Consider the following 23,991-nt stretch of genomic DNA (forward strand, 5'->3'; position numbering starts at 1 on the left):
TTATTGATTTCTTTCAACAACAACAAAAATCTTATTGACCCCAAACCTTTGAACAGTAGTCTATGAGTAATTATGATTTATATGTGTTTCAGAGTTCAGTTATCTGTAGTTTTGGAGCCGACCTGGAGCTGTGAGTGTTTTCTGCACAAACCCACCAGATCACCAGGTCAGGAAAAAATATATAAAAAATGTTTTGAAAAATAATGAATGTGCTATGTATTCAAAGTGTAAGAAATAATAGTTTTTGCACTACTTTTTACTTAATGGTTACAGCCCATTACATTTTTAGAGTCATTTTAAATATTTATTGACAATATATGAAACCATCTTCCCAGGTATGTGAGTGGAAGTGTGTCAGCTCCTTAATGCACTTCCTGTGTCTCAACCACCATCAGCCAATAGGGGGCAATAATGTGAGGTTGAATTTCATTGGCTGAATACTAAAGCAAGATTCAGGCTCATTTACTACTGCTTCAAGGGGATTTTACTGCATAATCAGTGTTGGGGGAAACGCATAACAAGTGCGGGTTAGGTACTTTTTCAAGTATCTAATAAAGAAATGCACTACTTTTAAATATACAATTTTCAAATAAGTAACGCAAGTTACTTTTATGTACCATTTATTGACTGACAGCTCTCGTCCCCATGTTGAGAGAAATCAGGAGAAAGTGCAGAGGCTTGTGTGTTCTGTGTGAACATGATGCTTATTGACTTTAGATAAACATAACATTTGTGTTTCATTTTTACTGCTGAAGTAAAGTGTGATCACTAAAAGAGTGTTGAACAGGAGTGAATTTGCATTTCCTTCAGCCTAAGGCTTATTCATGTCACTTTACATTAGCCAAAAATAAAAATATATTTTTTTTAAATACAAAAAAGCAAGTCTAGCCCAGGTGAGAAAAAGTAACATAATGCATTACTTTTCTTAAAAAGTAACTAGGTAACACAATTAGTTACTTTTTTAGGGAGTAATGCAATATTGTAATTCATTACATTTAAAAGTATCTTTCCCCAACACTGTGCGTGATAGTTAGAAAAGTTCAAAATATTTCCCATTTGGTATTCATTTTATGCCAAAAACAGAAAAACATGATAGCAGTGATGTTTAAAGATAAGATTAATTAAATTGACAAAGTATTTGCAAATTCAAGAGCCTTCGATAGGCCACAAACAAAAATCCCCAAAAAAAGAAAAAAATGACAAATGCAGCCACAAATTACCAGCAATATCTCAGGCCTTAGCAGAAGTTGGGGGTGTTAGGTGTGTCTGAGAGTGATAGTGAGACAAACTTCCTCCTCATACGATGGTGAAAGAACATTGGCCAACCTCCACTTTAGAGGAAGAGAAGTGGCGCTGTGAGAGAAGAGAGGGCAGTTATCAAACACCACACCGTCCATCTTCATGTCCTGCGTTAGTGTTCGCCTGTGAAAGGTGATGATTCTGACAGGGGTGGATGGACTAACTGCTGGATGACAACACGAACACGTCTCTTGTGAGCTGCCGGTTTATCAGTAGAGACTAGATGGAGGAGGCAGCAGAGACGGCACAGCTGAGGCAACCAAAAGTCCAGGGTGAGTTACAACAGACGTTGAGGGAAATGTGCTTTTGTTGTACCCAACCACAGCTTTAGGCTACATATGTGTGATTTATTAGTTATCTTGCTCTCTTTCTTTGGATATGCGTGCTTGTGTGTTTGTGTTGCATGCAATGTTCAGTGCATGATCAGAGGACTTCCTGTCTTGTTCAATTTGCCTTTGTGCAAAAGTTGCATCTCAAGGAAGTTTTCATGTACACAGCATTTTTTTTTTTTTTTTTGGACAAATGTACAAAATTACTGCATCTTGGGGTGTCGTATTGTTTCTTTCTACATGTAAAATAAAATAAAAGTAAATGTTAAAAGAAAAGAAAAATTAACCCAAGATTTTATTTTTGGCATGGTGGTTTGGGAAGTTTTTTGTTAATTTACTTTATTTTAGTCTTTTTTTTTTTTTTCGTATAGAACTTCTCATAAATACACAAAATGTATAACTTTAATGAGCCCAGGATGTGGAAATAAACAACCTAAATAAGACCTCAGTGGGAGGAAGTCACATGCACTGGTTTCAAGCAATTTGTAATAGCTGCAGTTCTTCTCGTTTCTACCACATTGAGTATCACGTGACATTTAACAATATAATTTTTGCAATTGGTATCAGAATTAGAATGTAACATTCTATGTAACAACTAACAGCATAACGTGCCAACTAACAGCGTAACCGCAGTGCCATCTTTGAGAGGACTTTGACTTCCGGTGGGTGATTTTTATCAAGCAAAATGGAGATGAACTACAAAAAAGTCTTAATCCATACAGTTGAACTAATCTCTTCATCAAAAACAAGTCCTTATTGTCCCTGTAGCAGAGCATGTTAAAAAAAACCTATGCAGGATGTGGTTGACCTAAATGGTGCATGTCACAGAGAGAAAGAGAGATTGACGGTGATGCTTTCTTTGTTACAAGAGTGGCACATTGCAAGTTCAGAGCCATATCTACAGCATTATGTGCATTCAAGGCTTCAGAGAGTCCATGAGTAAAAAGCATGTCTAAACTTTAAATGATCTGAATCGATGCCGTAATTTACCTGTGCTTTCAAGTATCAAATGAAATGATCTGTCCAAGGTGATTTATAAATACTTTATTTTAATGTTATTGTACAAGTGAACATGAGTCTGGCTCACTTTCTCTTTACTGCTTCTGCCACAAAACATTTGTGTCAACTTCAGTAGTGTGACTTCCTGTCTTAATGTCAAATGCACATTTCCCGGTGCCATTAATTGTCATTACTCTAGCTTTAGGTTCCAGTTCCTGCAAGCCTTCACACAAATGTTCATGTACTTTAACCACAATCAAAACCCTTTTTCACAAAGAAGTGTATTGTCATGCTTTATCTTGTTTTATTTGACACTGTCCATGTTACACACATTATATAGCACATTACATTATAAGTATTGCAGAAGTAATAATACAAATAATACCAAAACCAACGAACAAAGGTTTGTATTAAAAACCTTTTTGGTTACACTTTATTTGGTTACACTTTATTTGAAGGTGTTCTTGTTTCAGTGTAATTATATATTTAAGTACTGAGTAATATTAATTAACTACATGTACTTACTATACGGTTAGAGCAGGATTAGGACTTGGTTGAGGGTTAGTTGCATGTAATTATGCATAATTTACTGTTATTACTATGGTACATGTAACAAGTAAAATAAAGTGTAACCCTTTATTTTAAGGTGAGGTAGTTACATTGTACTTACTCAAATAAGTACTGAGGAATGTACTTACTATAAAGTTAGGGTTTGGTTTAGGTTTAGTTACTTTTATGCATAATTTACTGTTATTGTAATAGTAAGCACATGTTGTAACGTGTAATTAGGTCACCTTAAAAAAAGTGTTACACTTTTACATGCTTTAACATGACACTTTTTTTAGAATCAGATTTTCATTGAAAAAAATCACACGTGGCATCATCTCATTTCCTTCTGTTTCAGATGGTGGTACCCCAGTCCGCCACTCAGAAGTCAAGCGTTACAGTGAGATATTTCGCGATTTCGATGCCAATTTGGATCTGTCATTAACATGCTCGTATGTAGACCTTCTCAGTCTGTTGTGAAATTCCAGTCTTGAAAATAAAGGTTCCAAAGGGGGGATTTCACAGCGATGCCATAGAAAAACCATTTTGGTTTGCAGTGAACTGCTCTTAAAAGAAAAAAAATTCTTAGTGTGAAGGACTTTTAATTATCTAAAGAACCATCTTTCACTATAAAGAACCTTTAGTCCAATTGAAAGATTCCATGCATGTTAAAAGTTACCGGTGGAACCATCGATGCCAATAAAGAACCTTTATTTTTAAGAAATATAAAACCGTTTGAATGCTTTAGCTCTGTGAGAACCGCCATGTTTCATTTTTAATATCGTTGTGTCTACTGATTTGATTTCTCAGGACTGTGGATGAGCTTCTACAAGAAGCAGACTCACTGTCTTTAACAGACACCTCGGCAGACACCACACTGAACGCCGATCTGGACGATATTACAGTGAGACATGATTGATGAATTATTGTTCCCACTCTTTTTTCTCACATACTCATACTCATATCTCTTGATACTTTTGGGTTTAACAATCTCTCTCAAGCAAGAACGTGTTACAGCGAATATTAAAAGCTGCATGTTTTCCAGGGTGAAGATGCAGAGTCGTTGAAGATCTGCCGTGAAGAGGAGGAAAAGGACGGAGGCGTATCTGGTAAATCTTTTTAACATCTTTGTGTATGAGTGTTTGTTTGTTGGACATTTGGAGGAAGGCTAACAAGGGTGGAGGACTAATGAGATTTGTGATAGACACATTGTTTGTGCTGCTCACATAATTATTAGAATGAATATCTTACATCTAGCCATATTCGTATTGAACCCTAGAGAAGACATATTCTTCTGTCCATCCTTTGAGATATCTGAGAGGAGCAAAGCAAGGCAAGAGTGAATGATCAGACTCGGAGGCATCGTGTCACGCCACTAAATCTCTCTTCTTTAACCTGCAACTGTTTACGTGTAATTAGCCACATGGACTAATGGCCCCTTGCTAACAAGATTAGCACCGGACGGGGGTTAGAGAGCAGATTAAATCGGCAGACAGCTGCTCTCTGTTTTTCCCACTGATCCATCTCTCCAAGAACTACATAGGTTTGAAAGAATGTTAGCATTAGAACTGTAATCTTTATATAAAGTTGGATTCGGAAAAAAAAAAAGGTATAAAATATAAATTATAAAGAAGGGATGAGTAACCAAAGATGAGATGAGATATATTTTGACTAGGTAATATATATATATCGATATCACCTTTCCATGGGTGCTAACTTGGTGAAACCTGCGAGTATGTAGCTGTTTGCTAGCTGAGATTAGGGATTACGCTAACACTCAAAGTTTAAATAAAACATCCACATGGTGACCTTTCGAAGGCAATCTCTTGGCTTGTACTCACAAAACACATCATCTTCCTTTACGTACACCTGAGACAGACTTCAGTATCAACACTTTATTCCTATGCAGTCTCAGCCTAGTTCTCTAACCCCCACTGTGAGCAATCTGATCAGCCAAATGGACTGACTAAGCAGAGACATTTCATGAATTACCTAGAAAACTGTGAGTTTGATGTTTTGTATCCTATTAAATATCATATTAAATCATATTCATTTTAGATTCACCAGTTTGGGTGGGATAATCTAACAAAAATGGTCCATATTTCACTCCAATTTCAAAAGACAGTAGTATGAAAAGTAAAAGAAATTATATTTTGAAATACTCATGACCACAATGCAAAAAATCTCATTTTCAATGTTTCTGTTTTTAATCAAAATAACTGAAATGTATGCCAAATACTACAATGTTAAATAACAGTAGTAATAATTGACTCTACAACTGAAATAATATATCATGATTATTTCGCATCACGGTAATGAGAATTAAAAAAATTTGTGCATCATGGTAATGACAATGAGATTTTTTTTTTTTTTTTGTATCACGGTAATGAGAATTATATATTTTTTCTCTATATCACTGTAATGAGAATGAGATTTTTTTTGCATCACAGTAATGACAATGAGATTTTTTTTCTCTATATCACTGTAATGACAATGAGATTTTTTGCATCACGGTAATGAGAATTAGATTTTTTCTCTATATCACTGTAATGAGAATGCAATATGTTATAGCATCACAGTAAAGAGAATGAGATTTTTTGTATTATGGTAATGAGAATTTTTTTTCTCTATATCACAGTAATGAAAATTAGATTCTTTCTCTATATCACAGTAATGAAAATTATATTTTTTCTCTACATCACAGTAATGAAATTTATATTTTTTCTCTATATCACAGTAATGAGAATGAGATATGTTTTAGCATCATGGTAATGAGAATGAGATATGTTTTAGCATCATGGTAATGAGAATGAGATTTTTTTGCATAGAAATGAGAATTATATTTTTCGCATTACGGTAATGAGAATGAGATTTTACATCATGGTGATAATATGATTTTCACAGTATCACAGTAATGAGTATTACTTTTTCCATCTACATCTTGGTAATGAGAATGACATTTTTTCACATCACTGTAATGTTATTGTATTACATTGTCACAAAACAGAAACATTGTTTTACAATATATATTTTTATATACTTTCTTAATTTTGGGGTGAAATATGACCTGGGTATGTTGTTGCCATGAGATTCACCTGTGTATACAATTGTGCTGAGAAAATCGTTAACAATATGTGTGACAGTAACGTCAAGCTAAATTTAATGAGAGAGAGTGTGTTTACAAGACCGTAAAGTAATGATGAGATATCTATATCCTTATATCAGGAAGTCAACCCCAACCTAATCTAAAAACCATCACTATACAGTCTGCTACTGTCCTGGATTATTTCCCCTCCCCTCTGTGCCAAAAGTGAACACACACACACACACACACACACACATATGCTTTAACATGACAAGCCAAGAAGTACGGCAGGATGGAAGTGGGATAGTGGCACTCCAACAGATTCAGGTTTTTAGTTCTGATGTTTTGATCAGATCAGATTTTTAGCATTTAATGCACAGGGAGGAGACAGCAGACAGAGGGAGGGTGAACAGTCTCGGAAATCCTCACACACACTCACTGCTGTGTCCCAAAGCCTTTTGGACAATACTGAGCGAGCCCAGGAGCTCCCTATACAAGCATTTTGCATGGATATTGAATTACCAATCCGGAATATTGTGCTGGAGGGTCACAGGGATTCGACTTTTCGACATAGATGTTATGATTCTGTGCTCGTTTCCGACACCTTTATTAGACTTTTAGAGAATAATGTCTTTCAACATTGTTTTTAACAATTAAGTTGCTTTTTTTGTGTCTGATGGGCATGTACTGCAACTCAGCATTTTCCAAAGCTTTGCCTTTACATCCTTTGAAGATACGGGAGATTTATCCTCTGAGTAATGAGTGACAGCCAACAGAATCGTTAAAGCTGGTTGAGGACAAGCCTCTGTTAGTCCCGAGTGGGGTTTAGTTTACAAAGAGTAAGGCATGCACACGAACCGTTGATGCTGATGTCTTCCGCCTCAGCCCAGGATGCCGACCTGACCCTGTGTCGCTGCGAGGGTGGCGTGGAGCTCGCCCTTCAGTACGCCAAAATGTGGTGCCGTTATGCCAAAGACCTGCTGACCTGGATGGACAAAAGAATCAGCCTGGGTGAGTGCTTTAAATTTAATCTTTGATTACACAGAGTCACATAGAGGAACACACATCCAACTGTCAGATAAATATAGAAAACTAGCATTTAGACTCATGTTTTTAATGTGCTGACATATTATGTTTAGGCTGGATTTGTTTGCTAGTAATTATAGATCGTTTCTGCCTGGAAGAGAAGCCGAGGGACCTCTTCCTGGAAATAGCATGAGAATCTAAAATTGGATCTCTGATAGAAAATGACTTGTGTTGAACAACACCTGTAATAGGATGAAGTAACCTTTAACACGTCATCATCTCGCACAGCACCCTCTAGTGGAAGGTTACCCTTCGTGGAAAAGAAATACACTTCAGCATATACTTCTAAAAAGAGTACTTACAACAGAAATAATATGCTTTAAAACAATATACTGAAGTGCAAACTTAATGTAATGTTTTTGGACAATCATTTGCATGTTATTTACAATTAAATGAAAATGTATTCTAGAATGTAAATTAAATACAATTAGCTCAACTTCTCAGAGTGTTTTTTTCACCCACTGAAGTTGGATTTATTAGATATATTTAGATATATTAGATATATTTTTTATTATTAAATGTGGTTAAATTATCTTGCAGAATGTACTGACAAGCATGTATGCATTTATGGTAAACTAAGATATACTTTAATGTTATTTCTATTTAAATGTGTATGTCACATATTTAAATATATTTGTTATTACTCATTTGCAATGAAGTAGAAATTTACCATATCAAAATATGTGCACAGCAAAAGATTATTAGCATTTAAAACTTTTATTAGCAAGTAAAGCTTTTCATTTGGCAAAGTACTCTTTAAAAGAGTACTTAAGTGTGTTAAGAAACACAGTCATGAAGAGGTATGTATGATAAATGGCTAGAGCAAAAAGAGACTGAATATATAACAGGCAATGCCAGACATCAATAGCCTATAATGAATTAACAGAAGAGGGAAGCATACAGTACATTACCCGGTGTTGTATTCCTGGAATTGGTGATGATGAATATCCTATTTTCCATTGAGCTGTAATGCTAATGGGTTATGGCCCGATAAAGTTATGTCACCTAATGTCCGCTCACTGTTGTACTATTGATATTTTGAAGCACTTTGTTGTGTGTCCATCAATACAGATGCAAACTATTTCTATCAGTCAATCGTATTTTCCTTCTGGTGTTTTGCTTATTAACCTCTTTCTTCTGCATGTATGTCAAAGTCAGCAAATATTCAGAATTTGGCATAATAGACACCATTATGATTCTGGGCAATATATGATTATGAAAATCATAAATGATTGTTTGTTTGCAGAGCAAGAGTTTGCAAAGAGTATTATGAGAGCGGCAGATGCAGCCAAGTCATGTGTTGCTCAACAGGTAAAAGTGTGTGTGTGTGTGTGTGTGTGTGTGTGTGTGTGTGTGTGTGTGTGTGTGTGTGTGTGTGTGTGTGTGTGTGTGTGTGTGTGTGTGTGTGTGTGTGTGTGTGTGTGTGCGCGCGTGTGTGTGTGTGTGTGTGTGTGTGTGTATGCAAAACATGTAATGAGAGTTTATACAGCTATTGGCACTTTTGGTCATGTGGACTTCTATAAAACTCTTTTAAAACATTTTTCAAAATCTAATTGGTTTATTAATTTCACTATTGGCAATATTCAGCCATATACATTCATTGCTTGAGAATTAAGTAGCATTTTATTTTTTTTTATTTTTTTCATGAAAATCATGAACATTGAATAACATCCATAGCATTCTGTGATGGAAATAATGCTGGCAGAAATTACATTTTAAAACGTTTGGGAATGAAATGGCTGACTCCACTGTCTTGCTACGGTTAATTTCATAGATAGCATTTTAAATACACACAATTAAATAATATATGACAGTTTTGCATAATTTGATAAAATAACAGCTGGATGGATTATGCTATAATTTGGGAAGTCTAATATAAGATAAGCTAAGCTTAATACAAAATCTATACATAAAAGTAGCAAAATAAATAATTAACATAATTCAGAAACTCTCGTTATTAGTGATACCTGTGGCCGTTAACTGAACTGCAGCCAGCAACTTAAACTTAGGCTATTGTGCTCTAAACATGGCTCGAACTTGTGCACATATTTCACACGTGAACGTGATTCAAGACCCCGATAAACTCACGGTGAAGTTCTTTATCATTCCTCTTCGTATAGAAGAAAAAAAAAAAAAAAGTTGTAAATTTTGCAGAGATACAAGTCTATGGTTAACAAGCATTCCGACGCTGTACACGCTGCTGAGAGTGACATTTAGATGAATATGTAAATATGTGCTTTCCTCTTAATAACAAAATTAGCAAAGCTGTTAAGAAAGCAGCTTAAAAATGACTGAGGGCCCTTTCTTACACCCGTCACAATGCAGCGCCAAGCGCAATGCAAGTGTTTTTTGCTAGTTTCAGTCCGACTCCGACGCAGTTATCATTTTAACGTCCTGCGCTGCGCCACGTTGTTTAAATAGCAAATGCATTTGCGCCCATTAGTGCGCCCATGGGCGTGCTGGTCTGAAAACGAGGTGTGTAGGCCTAATGTTAGTAATGTGCGCCTAGGCGGGTCCACAACGCGCGCACTCTGCTTATTAAACACACAAGGACGCACGGCAGCACACAAACATGCCAAATATTTAAAATAAAAGGATTACAATGTAAAAGATTATTATTGTGTACATAAAGATATGGTGGAATCCGGCTTGTCCCGTAGATGTTCTGCTTGAGCATTTTTACCTCGCGCACGAGCAGTTCCGTTTGCGCTCTGGAGACGCATTCGGTCTTTCCACTATCAAATTCCGTCATGTAAATAGCGAATCTGCAATGGCGCGAGCGCAACTGACATTTAAAGAGAATGGGAGATGAGACTCTGATTGGTTTAACGCACGTAAATCCCCAAACACACCCATTACTCATGAGAATAGGGACAACCCTTTTAGACCATGGGCCGGGCGCGCCGATCATTTTTCCCGTGGTTAAACTATAGCAAAAGTGGATTCGGACACGCCCTAGTGAACTTGCGCCCTGCGCTTTAGACCATGCACTTAGATCGTTAAAATAGGGCCCTCACTGTTATGATGGTTTGATAAAGTAGGCTATATTGAGACCATAGTCTATATCTGACTATAGTTGAATACCTATATCCCTTTTCTTTGCATGGCACATTGACGTTACAGTACAAAATGGCTCTTATGACATTCTCCTGCACATTGTACGCTCGCGCGCGTAAACATCACATCCTTTTGATTTCCCGGCAAAAACGTCCCGATTCCTCCTTCACATAAAAATCATTCTACAGGCTTTCACAGACAAGGAAGTCTGGGACAGTCTTGCTTTATCATTTTTGTTACAAGCTGTTGGCAATAAAATGTGTTTAATACATGAAAATTCTTACATATTGCCCATTTAACTTAACTTATAAATAGTGTATAACCGTAACTTAAGCAGTTACTATATATATATCGTTTTATACATCTAAAAATGTTTATACTGAAATCTAAGCTAAGGTTTTACAAAATCTATACATAAAGGTTCCAAAAATAAATAATGAAGTCAAGGTAAAGTGCTTAATGTGGCTTTCATATATAAAAAAAAAGGAAAAACTGAATAAAAGAGCAGTCCCTGGGAGTAATCCAGAAGTTACCAAACACCCTAATGCAACTATTCTGTTGCATAAGGAGCATGTTGTTTACTGTCAGCCCACTTTAATGCTCTTAAATCTGTTTGGACACTCTCCTCAGGACATGATGCCCCTGCAGTATATCTACACCCAGGCCCTGGAACATGATCTCAAAAGCAGCTCCTCAGCCAAACACACTGCTGAACTCATTCAACAGCGCTGCTACCAGGTGCACAAACATCCATCTGATCAATGTTTATGACAAACATAAGAAATCTGAAACATATAACATGTGACATGTGGGGTTTAACTATCTATCTATCTATCTATCTATCCCAAAGGCTCTCTCGGCCAAGAAGAACGAAATCGACAAGTGGCGACGGGAATTCAAAGAGCAGTGGTCAAAAGAACAGAAGAGGATGGTCAGTTCTTAGTGCTGAGGTTGATACTGTAAGTGTATTTATTCATTTATCAGTCCAGTAATGTGACATATGTTTTGATGATCAGAATGATGCTGTGTCAGCGCTGAAGAGGGCTCGACAGCAATACCAGCAGCGCTGTGAGGATCTGGAGAAGGCCAAAGCCATGACGGCCAAAGCTGAAGAGGAGACGGGGGGTTACAAGACCCTGGACAAGAGGAGGAAGTCCAGAGATGACGCCCAAACTAAGGTCATCCCGAGTATATGGCTCATTCTATAGTTTAACATGAACAAAAAAGGACAAAAACAATATGCTTTCGCAATAACATTACTTTTGTGTTTAGTTTATACGTTTCATCAGTTTAACATATCTGCTAGTCCCCAAGTTTAATCATTGAAAACAGTCTTGACATTACAAGGGAAAGTATGTTTTCCCTGGTGAATTTGTCAAAAGGTTCTTTTGTCTATTCTGCCATATGAACAGTGATTGTAATAAAAGAATTTGAAGGGGGTTGTTCGGATAGTAACATAGTTTAAAGAAAAATTATTTTTAAGAAAAATAATTGTAACTTAATTTAAAGGAGATTAAACTTTAAACTACATTTTCTACAGCATTTAGATTTAGGAAATACATTTTATATAGATAATGCTGACTTTACACATTTTTTATTTAATATTATTGAACTTGAGACTGACTCGCTTTAAAAATTGACACTGCAAAACCTGTAATTTAAGGGATATTTAGACAATTTCAAGCAAACTACTACAGAGGGTGCACAAAAAATAGTGTGAGATTATAATATGCTTTCCATTAATAAAAATATGTTTGTTCTGAAAAATACTATCAACAGTGCACATGAAATGTACCCTAAACATTTCGGTGAGATTATAAAGGAGTATTTCTTGTTTTAATAGTGCAGATAACCAAAAGTGTAAATATGTGTCATGTTAATTATCTCTTCGGGAAGATATTTATTATCGCTGTGCTTTGCTACCGTGTAGGTTACAGAGACTGAGATGATGTACAAGCAGTGTGTGTCTGAAGCAAACAACCATCAAAGAGAGCTGGAGAAGGTGAAGCGCAAAATCATCGTCCACATCCGCAAGCTCATCTGTCAAGGAGACACTGTGCTGAAAGAGGTGGGTTCACCAGCCTTTAGAGACAGATTGTGAGGCGAAAAGGCGAAAAGTAAATATTTACACATGAACGAGAAACTTTAGGTCGATCAGATCACAAGTAGACGAGGGAGACACATTCCTGTTTACACCTGGTGTTTTAATCTGTCTCTTTTGTCCACTTTGACCACTTCTGTCCTGATTTCTTAGAGGGGAGGGTCTATGATGAGGGTAAATTTATAGGCTTTTTCAGATCTTTTAAGATGAACACGACCGGAGACAATGTAAAAACACACGGAGAGCAGCAGGTTTCGTTTATGTTCTGACAGCTGCAAGACAAGCCGAACACTGTGAGTGTGTGTTAGAAATCAGGAATGGTGAGAGAACATTGTGCTTGGTATGTTTTTCGTCTTTAAATCAATCTCGGGTCTTCAGCCGACAAAGTTTAACTCCCATCTGGCTAGCGCACATCCCATAATGTTTACATGTTCGGTCAGTATGCGGAGAGCAGACGTCTTTTGTGGCCACATGAGCGTTTACACTATAAAGCAGTCCGGTCGAATGTGTTTTCGGCTACCTCTGGAAGTGGTAGAAAGTGGACAAGCTCAAAACATTTTAGACCCTGTTTACACCTGTATTTAGCATCGTCCACGTGTGATCCGATCAACCAAAACACATCTTAAGACCAGGTGTAAACAGGGCCATACTTTACTTAGAGTGAAGGGAAGATCTGCTATATCCAGTGAAAGTCTATCAATCATCAAAAAACAAAAATGCAATAAGAAGAAGCAGAGTATAGTATAGAGAGTGGGCATCCAAGTAACCACTCAGAATTCCCTAGCATCCACAAAACACCCTAGCAATTGCATATAGCGATGACTTTTGCGTCGGCTAGCACTAGTCATCAAATGTTCAGCGTATCTAGTTTACACTAATATTTGTATATTCATCCATGGCTTATCAATCAAAGTCTCTGTCTTATTCCTCTGTCAGGCAACGGTGAACATGTTCTTTTACCAGCGGCAGCAGACTGAGATGGTTCCTCTGGGCTACCAAAACCTGGAGCTGACCTGTAGGCCCTTTGAGCCGGGTGATCCCTACCTGCAGTACATCCTGGGAAAGAACATGTCCGACCATCCTCTCCAGAACTTCACATTCCGGGAGTTCATCCCCCAAAGCAGGAGGTGAGGGCACACGAGAATAACTTGTAACTTGCAGGTCAGGAAGTCAGGAAGATTTATTTTTTTAACGAAATTAATACTTTTATTCAGCAAGGATGCATTAAACTAATCAAAAGTGGCAGTAAGACATTTATAATGTTATGAAAGAGTTCTATTTCAGATTAATATTTTGAACTTTCTATTCACCCAAAAAAAATCCTGATACATCAGTTTCCACAAAAATATGAGGCAGCTCGACTGTCTTCAGCATTGATAATAATCAGAAATTCTTGAGCAGAAAATCAGATTATATTACAATGATTTCTGAAGGATCATGTGACACTGAAGACGGGAGTAATGATGCTGAAAACACAGCTTTGATCACAGGAATAAATTACATTTTAAAATATATTAAAATAGTGATTTTAAATGGTAATAATATTTAACAATATGACCCTTTTCACTGTTTTTGATCAAATAAATGCAGCTTTAAAGACTTCTTTTAAAAACATTCTGACCTCAAACTTTTGAATGGTTTAAAATAATTGGAAGCTTTAGGGTTAGGGTTAGAAGAATTAAAGCTTAAATTCTTTGCACATGTCCAAAAAGCTGTTTTATTCCAGTCCACTCTAACTTATTCTTATCATACAGCAAGTATTATACAATAATGTGGAGACGTGTTTTTGTCTGTTCTTTTTGTTTGAGATTTGCTGTTTTTATTTGTAACAGAAATCAGCTTCACTTTTTATAAATGTATGAATCAGTTGCTAAATCTCACTGATGTTTATTGTGAACAGAACTGAACTGCCTGTAATAGCTCAAGCATTTCTGTGTCAATGCTTCTGCAGTCAACTAAAGCTCATTTACGTGTGTGAACAACTTAAACTAACAACCGCATCATTTGAGCTGAATTTCTGTATACCCAATTTTCACAGATCACCAACAGGTCGACGTAAACAAAGCACTGCTACAAGTTACCTACAAGATTCATATGCGCTACCAGATGATCTGAAGCACAGCAGCAGTTTAGTAGATGGACGTACGTCTGATTTCCGTCATAAACTTTCTTGAATTTAACCCGTCCAGCTGAAGTGCAACTGAAAATTGTCATGTGATTTATTGATGTACAGGACGGCCTGGTCACAGTGACCGAGACAGCACAGGAGGAAGTCTTGAATCGCTGTCCAGTCCAGGTAGAAAAAATCTCTTGCAACATTTTATTACTGTCCTATCTAGATGTTGTAAATAAGTGACTAATATCTCTCCTCTCCGAAGCTCACGGGAGCCGTAAGCTGCCCAAGGCCTCCTCCACAGGAACCATGTCTTCAGATGATCTTGATGAGAAAGACCCTCTCCAAGAAGCAGGTATATTTGACACTTTCTGCATTTCAATGGCAGACACTGCAGTTGTTGACATTTTTTTCATCTGTGTGCAGAGAGCGAAGAGGGTTTATCTGATAGCAACGGAATGACGTGTAAACTGCGAACTGCATCACGTGCCGCTTTGACCCACAGACTGAGAAAAATGAAGAGCAAGATGGTCAAGTGTAAGCAATGTGACAACTACATCCTGGTCAACGGGATTGAGTGTGAGGAGGTGAGTGTCAGATAAGGGCCCATGGCTTTTAGTTAGCGTATCCGAGTGAAACCGCTTCTCGAACAAGAAAAAATGTGGGGCGGGACTTGATTTTGTTTATGGGGAATTGGTTGAATGGTTGTGGTTTGTGGTTTGTTACCAAAAAAAATCTATTTCTCTATGAATAAGAAAAATTTATAGAATTGTGCTTTATTGTTCACTTAAGTAAAGCAATTAACTCCTGGTGAACTGATCCTATAAATAAGTGTGCTGTGAGTAGTGTGATGAAAGTGACAGTTAAAGGGATAGTTAAAAAATGTAAATTCTGTCATTAATTACTCACCCTCATGTCGTTTCAAACCCGTAAGACCTTCGTTCATCATCGGAACACAAATTAAGATATTTTGGATGAAATCTGAAAGGTTTCTGAACCAGCCATAGGCAGCAACGTCATTGCAACTTTCAAGGTCCAGAAAGGTAGTAAAGACATCGTTAAAATAGTCCATGTGACTACAGTGGTTCAATCTTAATGTTATGAAGCGACGAAAATACCTTTTGTGTGCGAACCCCCCCCCCAAAATAAGGACTTTATTCAACAATCTCTTCTCTTCCACATCATTCTCCTACACTGTTAACAGTGCAATGCTTCCTGGTTCTTCGTCAGAACGTCGGCTCACTATTGGCCAGCTGCTGTGTCAGCATGTGTTGTGGTTCTCACGTGACCAGCGTCGGCCAATAGTGAGCCAACATTCTGACGTATAACCTGGAAGCGCTGCACTGTTTGCACTACGCAAATAGCGCAGGAGGATGACGGGGAAGATAAGAGATTGTTGAATAAAGTCGTTATTTTGGGGGGGTTATGCGCAAAAAAAGTACTCGTCGCTTCATAACATTAAGATTGAACCACTGTAGTCACATGGACTATTTTAACATTGTCTTTACTACCTTTCTGGGCCTTGAAAGATGCAATGACGTTGCTGCCTATGGCTGGTTCAGAAACCTCTCGTATCAAAACGATCTTCATTTGTGTTCCGAAGATGAATGAACGAAGGTCTTAAGGGGTTGGAACGACATGAGGGTGAGTAATTAATGACAGAATTTGAATTTTTAGGTGAACTATCCCTTTAAATGACTGGTTAGTAAAAGAATGAACATGGCAGACTGACTGTTGCTCCTCTCTTGCCAGTGTGGCCTTGCAGTCCACAGGAAGTGCCTGGAGGTTTGCCAGCTGGAGTGTGAGCACAGGAGGGGCTTCATCTTTGGGATGGATTTCTCCCTGCTGCCCAGAGAGAGCCAAGACTGTGTGCCCTTCGTTGTCCTGCGTTGCACTGAAGAGATTGAGAGCAGGGCTCTCGGAGTCCAGGTAGGAATAAAGCAAAAACACTGATCTTGTGAAAATATCTTAAAACTACACTGTGTGATATTTTCCCCCATCTAGCGGTGAAATTGTATATGACTACCCAGTGAATATTAGTTTCTGTTCCTTTCAATTCTGAGGGCGTTTTAACTCCTACGGTGGCCGTATTATTCCAAGATTAACATGGCTTCCAGTTCGACTTCGCAAAAATTGCGCCTTTAAAACTATTCACCTGTGATCTGTCGCAGCACAGATTTATGTTACAAGGTAAACAATACTTTTTCACCATTGACGCGAGGAAAAGTAACGCAAGTTATACTAGAGGTCGTTCTGGCGTTATGCACAACCATGCTATGGTTAGACAAGCAACTATAAAACTTTGAATTTACACAAATAGGCTGAATTACCTGCCGAGAAGAAAGCAGGCAACTTCGGCGTCCGTTTTAAAATCTTGGCTCCTCATGAGCTCTTTCCATCTGGGAAAAGTTACTCCAATATTGACTTTGGTCTTGCTGATTTGCCTGTCGCGTTGACGTTTTAATTCTCTCTTTCGCTTCCTTGGCGACTCTGCTACATGTCCTCGAAAATAGGCGTTATCCTCCATCTTCAGCAATCTTTCAAGTCTGCCGGCAGTCGCGAGTAATCTCCCCCTCGCATTCGTCACGGTGTCACTGAGTGTAAAACGCGAAAGGCGAAGCTTGAATTTCCAGGTATGTCCCTCTTTGGCGAATGTATTTTCAAGATGGAGGCGCAACATGGCTGCCGCCATTCGAGCGACTCGCTTGTATGTATTATAAATGGCAGATTTTACGCTTACGAGAATACTTTATTAGTTGGTGGAAGTAATTACACATGAATGAGCACATATACTTTTGATAGAACAAAGTGTTTTTTGCTAAGAATCAACTTAAAAAGTTACACAGTGTAGCTTTAAAAGAGACATACAAGAAATTTGACTGGTTGACTCACTCCTACACCGATCTGTATTTTTAATGCTTGCTAAGGCAACTTTTAAGTTTTAAGGCTGTAATACATTACGCAGCTTTTAAAATCCGAAAAGATGTTAAAAAACTAGACTTACCGACTTTGGAAATGGTTACAGAGGTTCTGAACTCATAAAACAGAAACATGTGCCTCATTGCTAGGAGACATGTGACAAATGAAAATAATATATGTTTTAAAATTGGCATGTTTGGTATCCTCTGACTGGATGGAACATCCCCAATCTGCAGACTGACAGGCTGTAAATCAGGGTTAAAATCTGGGTAAAAGTTGTGTAGAGGTAAAGATTTACCACAGACTTGAATGAAACCTCGAATGATTGGGGCAAGTTGTCGGCCGGCATCATGGCAGCCATTTATGGACAAGCAAACAATCATATTTTGTTCAGAAGATAAAATAATCTAGTTGTGTTCCCTCTCTTGTTCTTGTCTCTGTATATAGGGAGTGTACAGAATCAGTGGATCCAAACCTCGCATTCTGAAGTTATGTCAGGCCTTTGAAATCCAGAAAGACCAAGTTGACCTTAGTGACCTCTCACCGCATGACATCAGCTCCGTACTCAAGCACTTCTTCAAAGAGGTAAAAAAGGATTCTTGAGTAAAGTTCACATTTTTAAAGTGAGTTCAAGTAAAACAAATATCTAGTCTTAAATGGAGCACAACAGAGTTTCAGTAAATCCCACAGATGTCAGTTTCAATTTTTCAGTAGCCTTGTTTCCGGAAGTATTTTTCCCCATTCATTTCTCCCATAGGGATTTTTTAAAAAGTCTTTGTTATAGAGTTATAAGCCATGAACAAAACCAACCAGCTACGAAGTGAATTCACAACATTACAAACTTTGATTTGAAGCAAAAAAGATGTATTGAAAAAGACAAAATTACAATACTGTGAAACTACAATCCCATGAAACATTGCGAATGACATAAGCTAAAATATTACGAATTTAAAACTATTGATCTGAAGATTTATATTTTGTATGTTGACACAGTATGTTTTACATTTATTCCAAAATAAGCAAATTGCTGATTCTCTGATTATTTGATATTTTTCTGCAGAATCATGGGTAATGTAGTTTTTCGCCAGTTTAAATAATCCCAGTTTTCTTTAATGGTTTATAAGTTATTGTTTAAAATGAATTAGCTATAGAGAAAGTTAATGGTATTTTCACTACCCGTACCCAACTGTTACACTCTATTTACAGTAATCTTCTCATTCCTTGAAACATATTTTGGGATTAATCCCCTCATGTGGTCAACACCCCGTTCTTCCTCTTTCACAGCTTCCAGAGCCGTTACTCACCTTTGACCTTTACAACGACTTTATCAACGTGGGTAAGGAGATTCAGAGGCTTAGTGAAAAGGATCATGTTGCCGAGTCTGCTGGGATTGTGGAGAGTATTGTGGTCAAACTCCGAGAGCTTACTAGTCGATTGCCTCTGTGTAACTACAAAACAGTGAAGCACATGACTGCCCACTTGAACAGGTACCATACTGTCTGAAATTACATTAAAGCTCATCTAAATGACGTAGTTCGCTACTAATACATCACTTTCTTCTCTTCAGAGTGGCAGAACAATATGAAGACAACAAAATGTCTCCAGGAAACCTGGGCATCGTGTTTGGCCCCACGCTCCTGCGGCCCCTTGTGTCAGGGGATGTGTCGATGATCGCTCTCCTGGAAACCAGCTATCAGGCTCTTCTTGTGGAGTTCATGATCTCACACTATGACCAAGTATTCGGTTCCCCAACAAGATCCAGCACACCTCCGCCACCGCCTCCCACGGCACCCCTCCCAGACACCCCACCAAGAGCTTCATGTCCCATCTCTCCTGCCAGCAGTTCCTCACAGGACCCTGGAGCCGCGTCCAGAGAACGTCCACGCTCACTGGAGGTAGGCAATAAAAACATGACTTCACACAATCAGTAGCTCCACGCTAACACCATGTCCTAACCAGATGTGTTGCGTTGCGTTGCAAGACACAGTTTGTTTGTGGATGCTAGACACGGCTACCGGACGCGTCAAAATCAATCAAATATCACAGCCAATCAGAAGAGCGTGTGGGTGTGTTTTCTCTCTCTCTCTCTCTCTCTCTCTCTCTCTCTCTCTCTCTCTCTCTCTCTCTCTCTCTCAGCAAGTGCACTTAAAATCGGCATGCAATGGAAGTTGTGATAAATTGTGCATTATTTACTAGTTGAACGTAATTCATGGTGGAATCAACGTCTCTAGTTGACGGTAAAAAAATTAAATAAAAGCCTAAAAAAGCTAATCTTACCTTATGTGCAGTCTTTGTTCTTTTTCTTTGTTCTAGAATTGGTACAATGTTTTTGTGTAGTTAATTAAGAGAAGGTACACCGCCATCTTGCTCTGATGAAAGTGACTTGAACACACCTGATGTCGTAAATACGAACTTCCCAGGAGGACTTCAACGCACCAAGTGTTGTGTTGTTCTATTCAAGTGAAACGGTTTCTTGAACAAGAAAAATGTAGGGCGTGACTTTATTGTGCCCGTGGTGAATTGATTGGATGGTTGTGGTTTGCTATTGGTGGATCTCATGTGAGTCACAGGTTGCACCCGCCCTCGCGCCAGTAAACACATCATCAGAGAAGAGATGAGCTGCAAGAGGGAGAAGTTATTTTGATTAAAGATAGGAGAGCACATGAATTTAAAAAAACATATATGTGCACTGATAAATCATTTACAATAAATACTGAAATGTAAGAATTGCCCATTTTGATTTCATGGTGACTTTAACTTGCAACCAAATTGATAATAAATATTAAACCATTTTAAAATCATTAAAAATGCATACCGAGTGACTGAAACCATCTTTGTCGTAGAATACACTTGTTTATTCACATTTGAGTTCACACTTTTAACATACTTTTTACCTTTAATTTATTTTCAAGATCTGAGTTGAATTATCCATCGCTTTCAGACAGTACCCAGCAAGCAATAGCCGTCATTTCACCGGTTCGGTTAACTATAGACTGGATATAGTCCGGCTATGAGTAACCCACTTCTAGACAAAATAAGCTTGAATTTGGTTAGGCTACATGTTGTTTTTGCCAAAATAACTTGCGAGATGTATGATATTCCATCATGTAAGCAAAGTCAACAGCAATTGCAAGGTGTTTGGTTTCATTTCTTTGACATGTTCTATGCAAAGCCTGTGCATCTATTCTTGGCCATGGTTAGACATCTATAAAATATTCACTGACAGCCCAAATTTTGCCTTGTTTTAGCTGAGGCGTCAGGGCTGTGTTTGGACGGCTATTAGACGTCTTTAATGCAAAATTGCTTGCTGGGGTATTGCTATAAAAGTCACGCAAAATTATAGGCTATTCAAACGCACATTAGACGCTTTTAAGATTAAATAAAGCACATTATCAGTCATAGTTTCTATGTTGTGGTTCCAGCCGCAACGTCGCAGAAATAGAAACCGTTTCTATCGTTCATTGCGTATCGCCGTCGCGGCAGGTTAGAACAAAAACTCTTAAAAGATAGCTGTGTGTTGCCGCGTCGCATCTGGTTAGGACACTGTGTAAGTCAAATAAACACAGTCCGACTGTTGTCATGATGGTGCTAAAAGCTCGCCTCAGGTGGACGTGCTCGTGCGGGCGAAAGAGTTCGTCTTGATCTGCTTGAGCCGCTATTGCTCTGCTTGGGCCTGAATTGTCCCGCCGTGCCCGTGGAAAGGCCTGGAGGGATTAAACGCTTACTCTGTGAAGATTACTTCTGCTTGCCTGTGTGCTTGTGCTTATGTCAGAATCTTACCTCTGTCGCAAGGTGCTTTTAGTCAGTGCCGGGGCTCCTCAGCAACGTCAGAAAAGCCTGAAGGATGGTATTAGCTATTAGCTGAGTCTCCTCTAATTAGAACAGTTTAACTTATTGATTAGCAAGTTTTCCACAGGTTTAGACTGTTTTAGTAGGCTTCTCACAAATAGCGCTGGACTAACACATTTAATATTGCTAGCACTAACTGGCAGATATATATAATATTATAATAAATCCTATATAAGTTTGGGGTCTGTACATTAATTTCATGTTTTTCATGAAAACATCATGTCTCTTAAGCTCACCAAGGCTGCATTTATTTGATCAAAATACAGTAAAAACAGTGTAATATTATTACAATTCAAAATAACTGTTTTATATGTGAATATATATTTAAATGTAATTTATTTCTGTGACCAAAGCTGGATTTTCAGCATCATTACTCCAGTCTTCAGTGTCACATGATCCTTCAGAAATCATTCTAATATGATGATTTGCTGCTCAAGAAACATTATCATCAATTTTGAAAACAGTTGTGCTGCTTGAGATTTTCGGGGAAATATAATCTTTTTTTTCAATTTAATGCATTGTTTCCGAATAAAACTGTTAAATAATAAAATAAAATAAAACCTCTTTAAATCTTTGACCCAAACTTTTAAACGATATCTGTGTAACCAGTTTACATTATAAATCTTTTAAATGTGTCACTGACACTTTATCTACAATATAATATTACAATATGACAGTAATTTAAACATCTAAATGATCCATTAGTCAACTTATATTCAGAATTTCTATCATTTTAACAGAATCGCACTATCAAGAGAGACTCAAGCGAGGGTTATATTTCTGACAAGTCATCATCCAATGAAGCAATGGACCAGCTGAGCCCAGAAGCCAATGAGAGAGCAGGTAGGCGGGCTTTAAAAGACATTCAAATTCAATACCAGCTGGCTGCTTGCGCAAACTTTTTGCTCTGTGTTTCTGTTGCATTTCCGATCCTTTTTCTTCCTGTTGTCATAAGCAAACAAGTGATTTTTTTGTTAGTCTAAAGCCGGGTTCACCAATCTCGGTCCTGGAGGGCCGCTGTCCTGCAGAGTTTAGCTCCAACCAGCTCCAACACACCTGTTTGAAAGTGCCTGAAACCTTCATTAGTTGGTTCAGGTGTGTTTAATTGGGGTTGGAGCTAAACTCTGCAGGACAGCGGCCCTCCAGGACCGAGATTGGTGAACCCTGGTCTAAAGGATATGGAAATACATTTTTTAAAGCATTTTGATTAATACAAAATCACATTTTTTAATTATATTGTTGTGAATAAACGTGTGATTTTGTTCTGTGCATCTTCCAGTCCTGGCTATGAGGCCGACAGCGTCTCCTCAGGGTCCTCAGGGTCAGGCTGCAGAAACTCAACTACAAACTCAGTCGAGGGGTCACTTCAGCAGGCAGCCGGTCAAGTACAACAGACAGGGTTCGGCAGGAGCACAATTAAGCAAAGCAGACTCTCAGTCGCGGGACGAGGACAATTCTGGGAGCGGGGAAGGACTTGTGCCAGGAAGTGCAGACAGCAGCCGCAGCTCCTCTCCTGAGCCCGAGACCCCCATAACAACTCACTCTCGATTACACGAGACCCCTGGTCCGCAGAATAACACTGCATGCACCCCTGGGAGTCAGACTGCACCTCACACAGGGGTGACAAGGACAGTATCGGATGAGGGGGTTAAAGCAGCAGCTTCTTCATTCAAAGAACATGTGGGCCAAATGGCCAAACGAAATACCAACCAATCGAACAACACGCTGGGGGGGAGAGAGCGCCTGATCCGATCCTTGAGGAGGCGTCCGACGGAGGAGAGAACGGCACAGAAGGTCCTGTCCGGACTGAGGCTAAAGCGCAGTGATTCAGGGAAGGCCGAGCAGCTCCATTTTGTTTGACACTGACTGAAGCAGACTGATGGGATTCCTTAAATTCACTGGGATAAATCCCATTTTGTGCTGTAAAGCCCACAGTATTTTAGTAGGCTACGCGCTGTACATTTTTAGTTTCCCTGCTTTGTGGCGTATGACGTACAGTGTAGTTAAATCACAGTACAGATGGTAGTTTCCACTCTCACTGGAAATTTGGCACAGATTTACCTGTGTTTATTTGTTATTCATAGACAGCCTGTCTTGTATAGATGTATGATGCTGAAACATGACTCCTTTGGGATGAACATGCAATATATGGAAACAACAACAACAAACTGGCTTGTTTTTTTTGTTTTGTTTTTTCAGATTCTTTAAAACCGACATTCGACAATACATTTACTGACATTCTTCAAAATATCTTCTTTTGTGTTCATTAGAAGAACGTTTTATTATTATCATCAGTGAGGAGAATTATTATTTAGACCACATCAGGGCCTTACAGCTTATCATGCTAATTGTCAAGTCAGATTAGGCCTACTTGAGTTTACTTTAACCTATACATATTATTATGTAACGCTGGCGCCACTAGATGGCAGACACGACGCGTGTGGACCTGCATTGCATTTGATGACATGCTCTAGGTATAATTGGGGCATATTAATTACCTCAAAAATGACTTCCATACTAGCCATTGTTTTGTCAATAGGCCTGTAGGCTACTAAGCATTTCCATACTGTAGCCCTTGAGCTATTTTACAAATTCATGCTTCTGTCAT

The 23,991-nt window shown here is 38.3% G+C and overlaps 1 protein-coding gene across 2 annotated transcripts; it reads left to right on the top strand.

The window, feature by feature from the left end:
* Window positions 1-1,270: 1,270 nt before the first annotated feature.
* Window positions 1,271-23,628, top strand: gmip (GEM interacting protein). 2 transcript variants are annotated; one of them, XM_079871391.1, is made up of 21 exons: window positions 1,271-1,571; window positions 3,532-3,625; window positions 3,984-4,077; window positions 4,219-4,282; window positions 7,144-7,269; window positions 8,591-8,655; window positions 11,032-11,139; window positions 11,252-11,332; window positions 11,418-11,579; window positions 12,332-12,469; window positions 13,439-13,629; window positions 14,541-14,644; window positions 14,736-14,798; window positions 14,881-14,970; window positions 15,042-15,202; window positions 16,368-16,544; window positions 17,982-18,119; window positions 18,819-19,021; window positions 19,102-19,429; window positions 22,124-22,226; window positions 22,663-23,628. In XM_079871391.1, exons 1-21 carry the CDS (start codon window positions 1,523-1,525, stop codon window positions 23,241-23,243), a joined length of 3,120 nt encoding a protein of 1,039 aa, XP_079727517.1. In that variant the 5' UTR covers window positions 1,271-1,522; the 3' UTR covers window positions 23,244-23,628. The 2 variants fall into 2 exon arrangements, with proteins under 2 accessions (XP_079727517.1, XP_079727518.1); XM_079871392.1 differs by lacking the exon at window positions 22,124-22,226 and having other exon boundaries at window positions 22,663-23,627.
* Window positions 23,629-23,991: the final 363 nt, after the last annotated feature.

This window comes from Squalius cephalus (genome assembly GCF_949319135.1).
Source record: "Squalius cephalus genome assembly, chromosome: 1".
In the NCBI taxonomy this organism is placed as follows: domain Eukaryota; kingdom Metazoa; phylum Chordata; class Actinopteri; order Cypriniformes; family Leuciscidae; genus Squalius; species Squalius cephalus.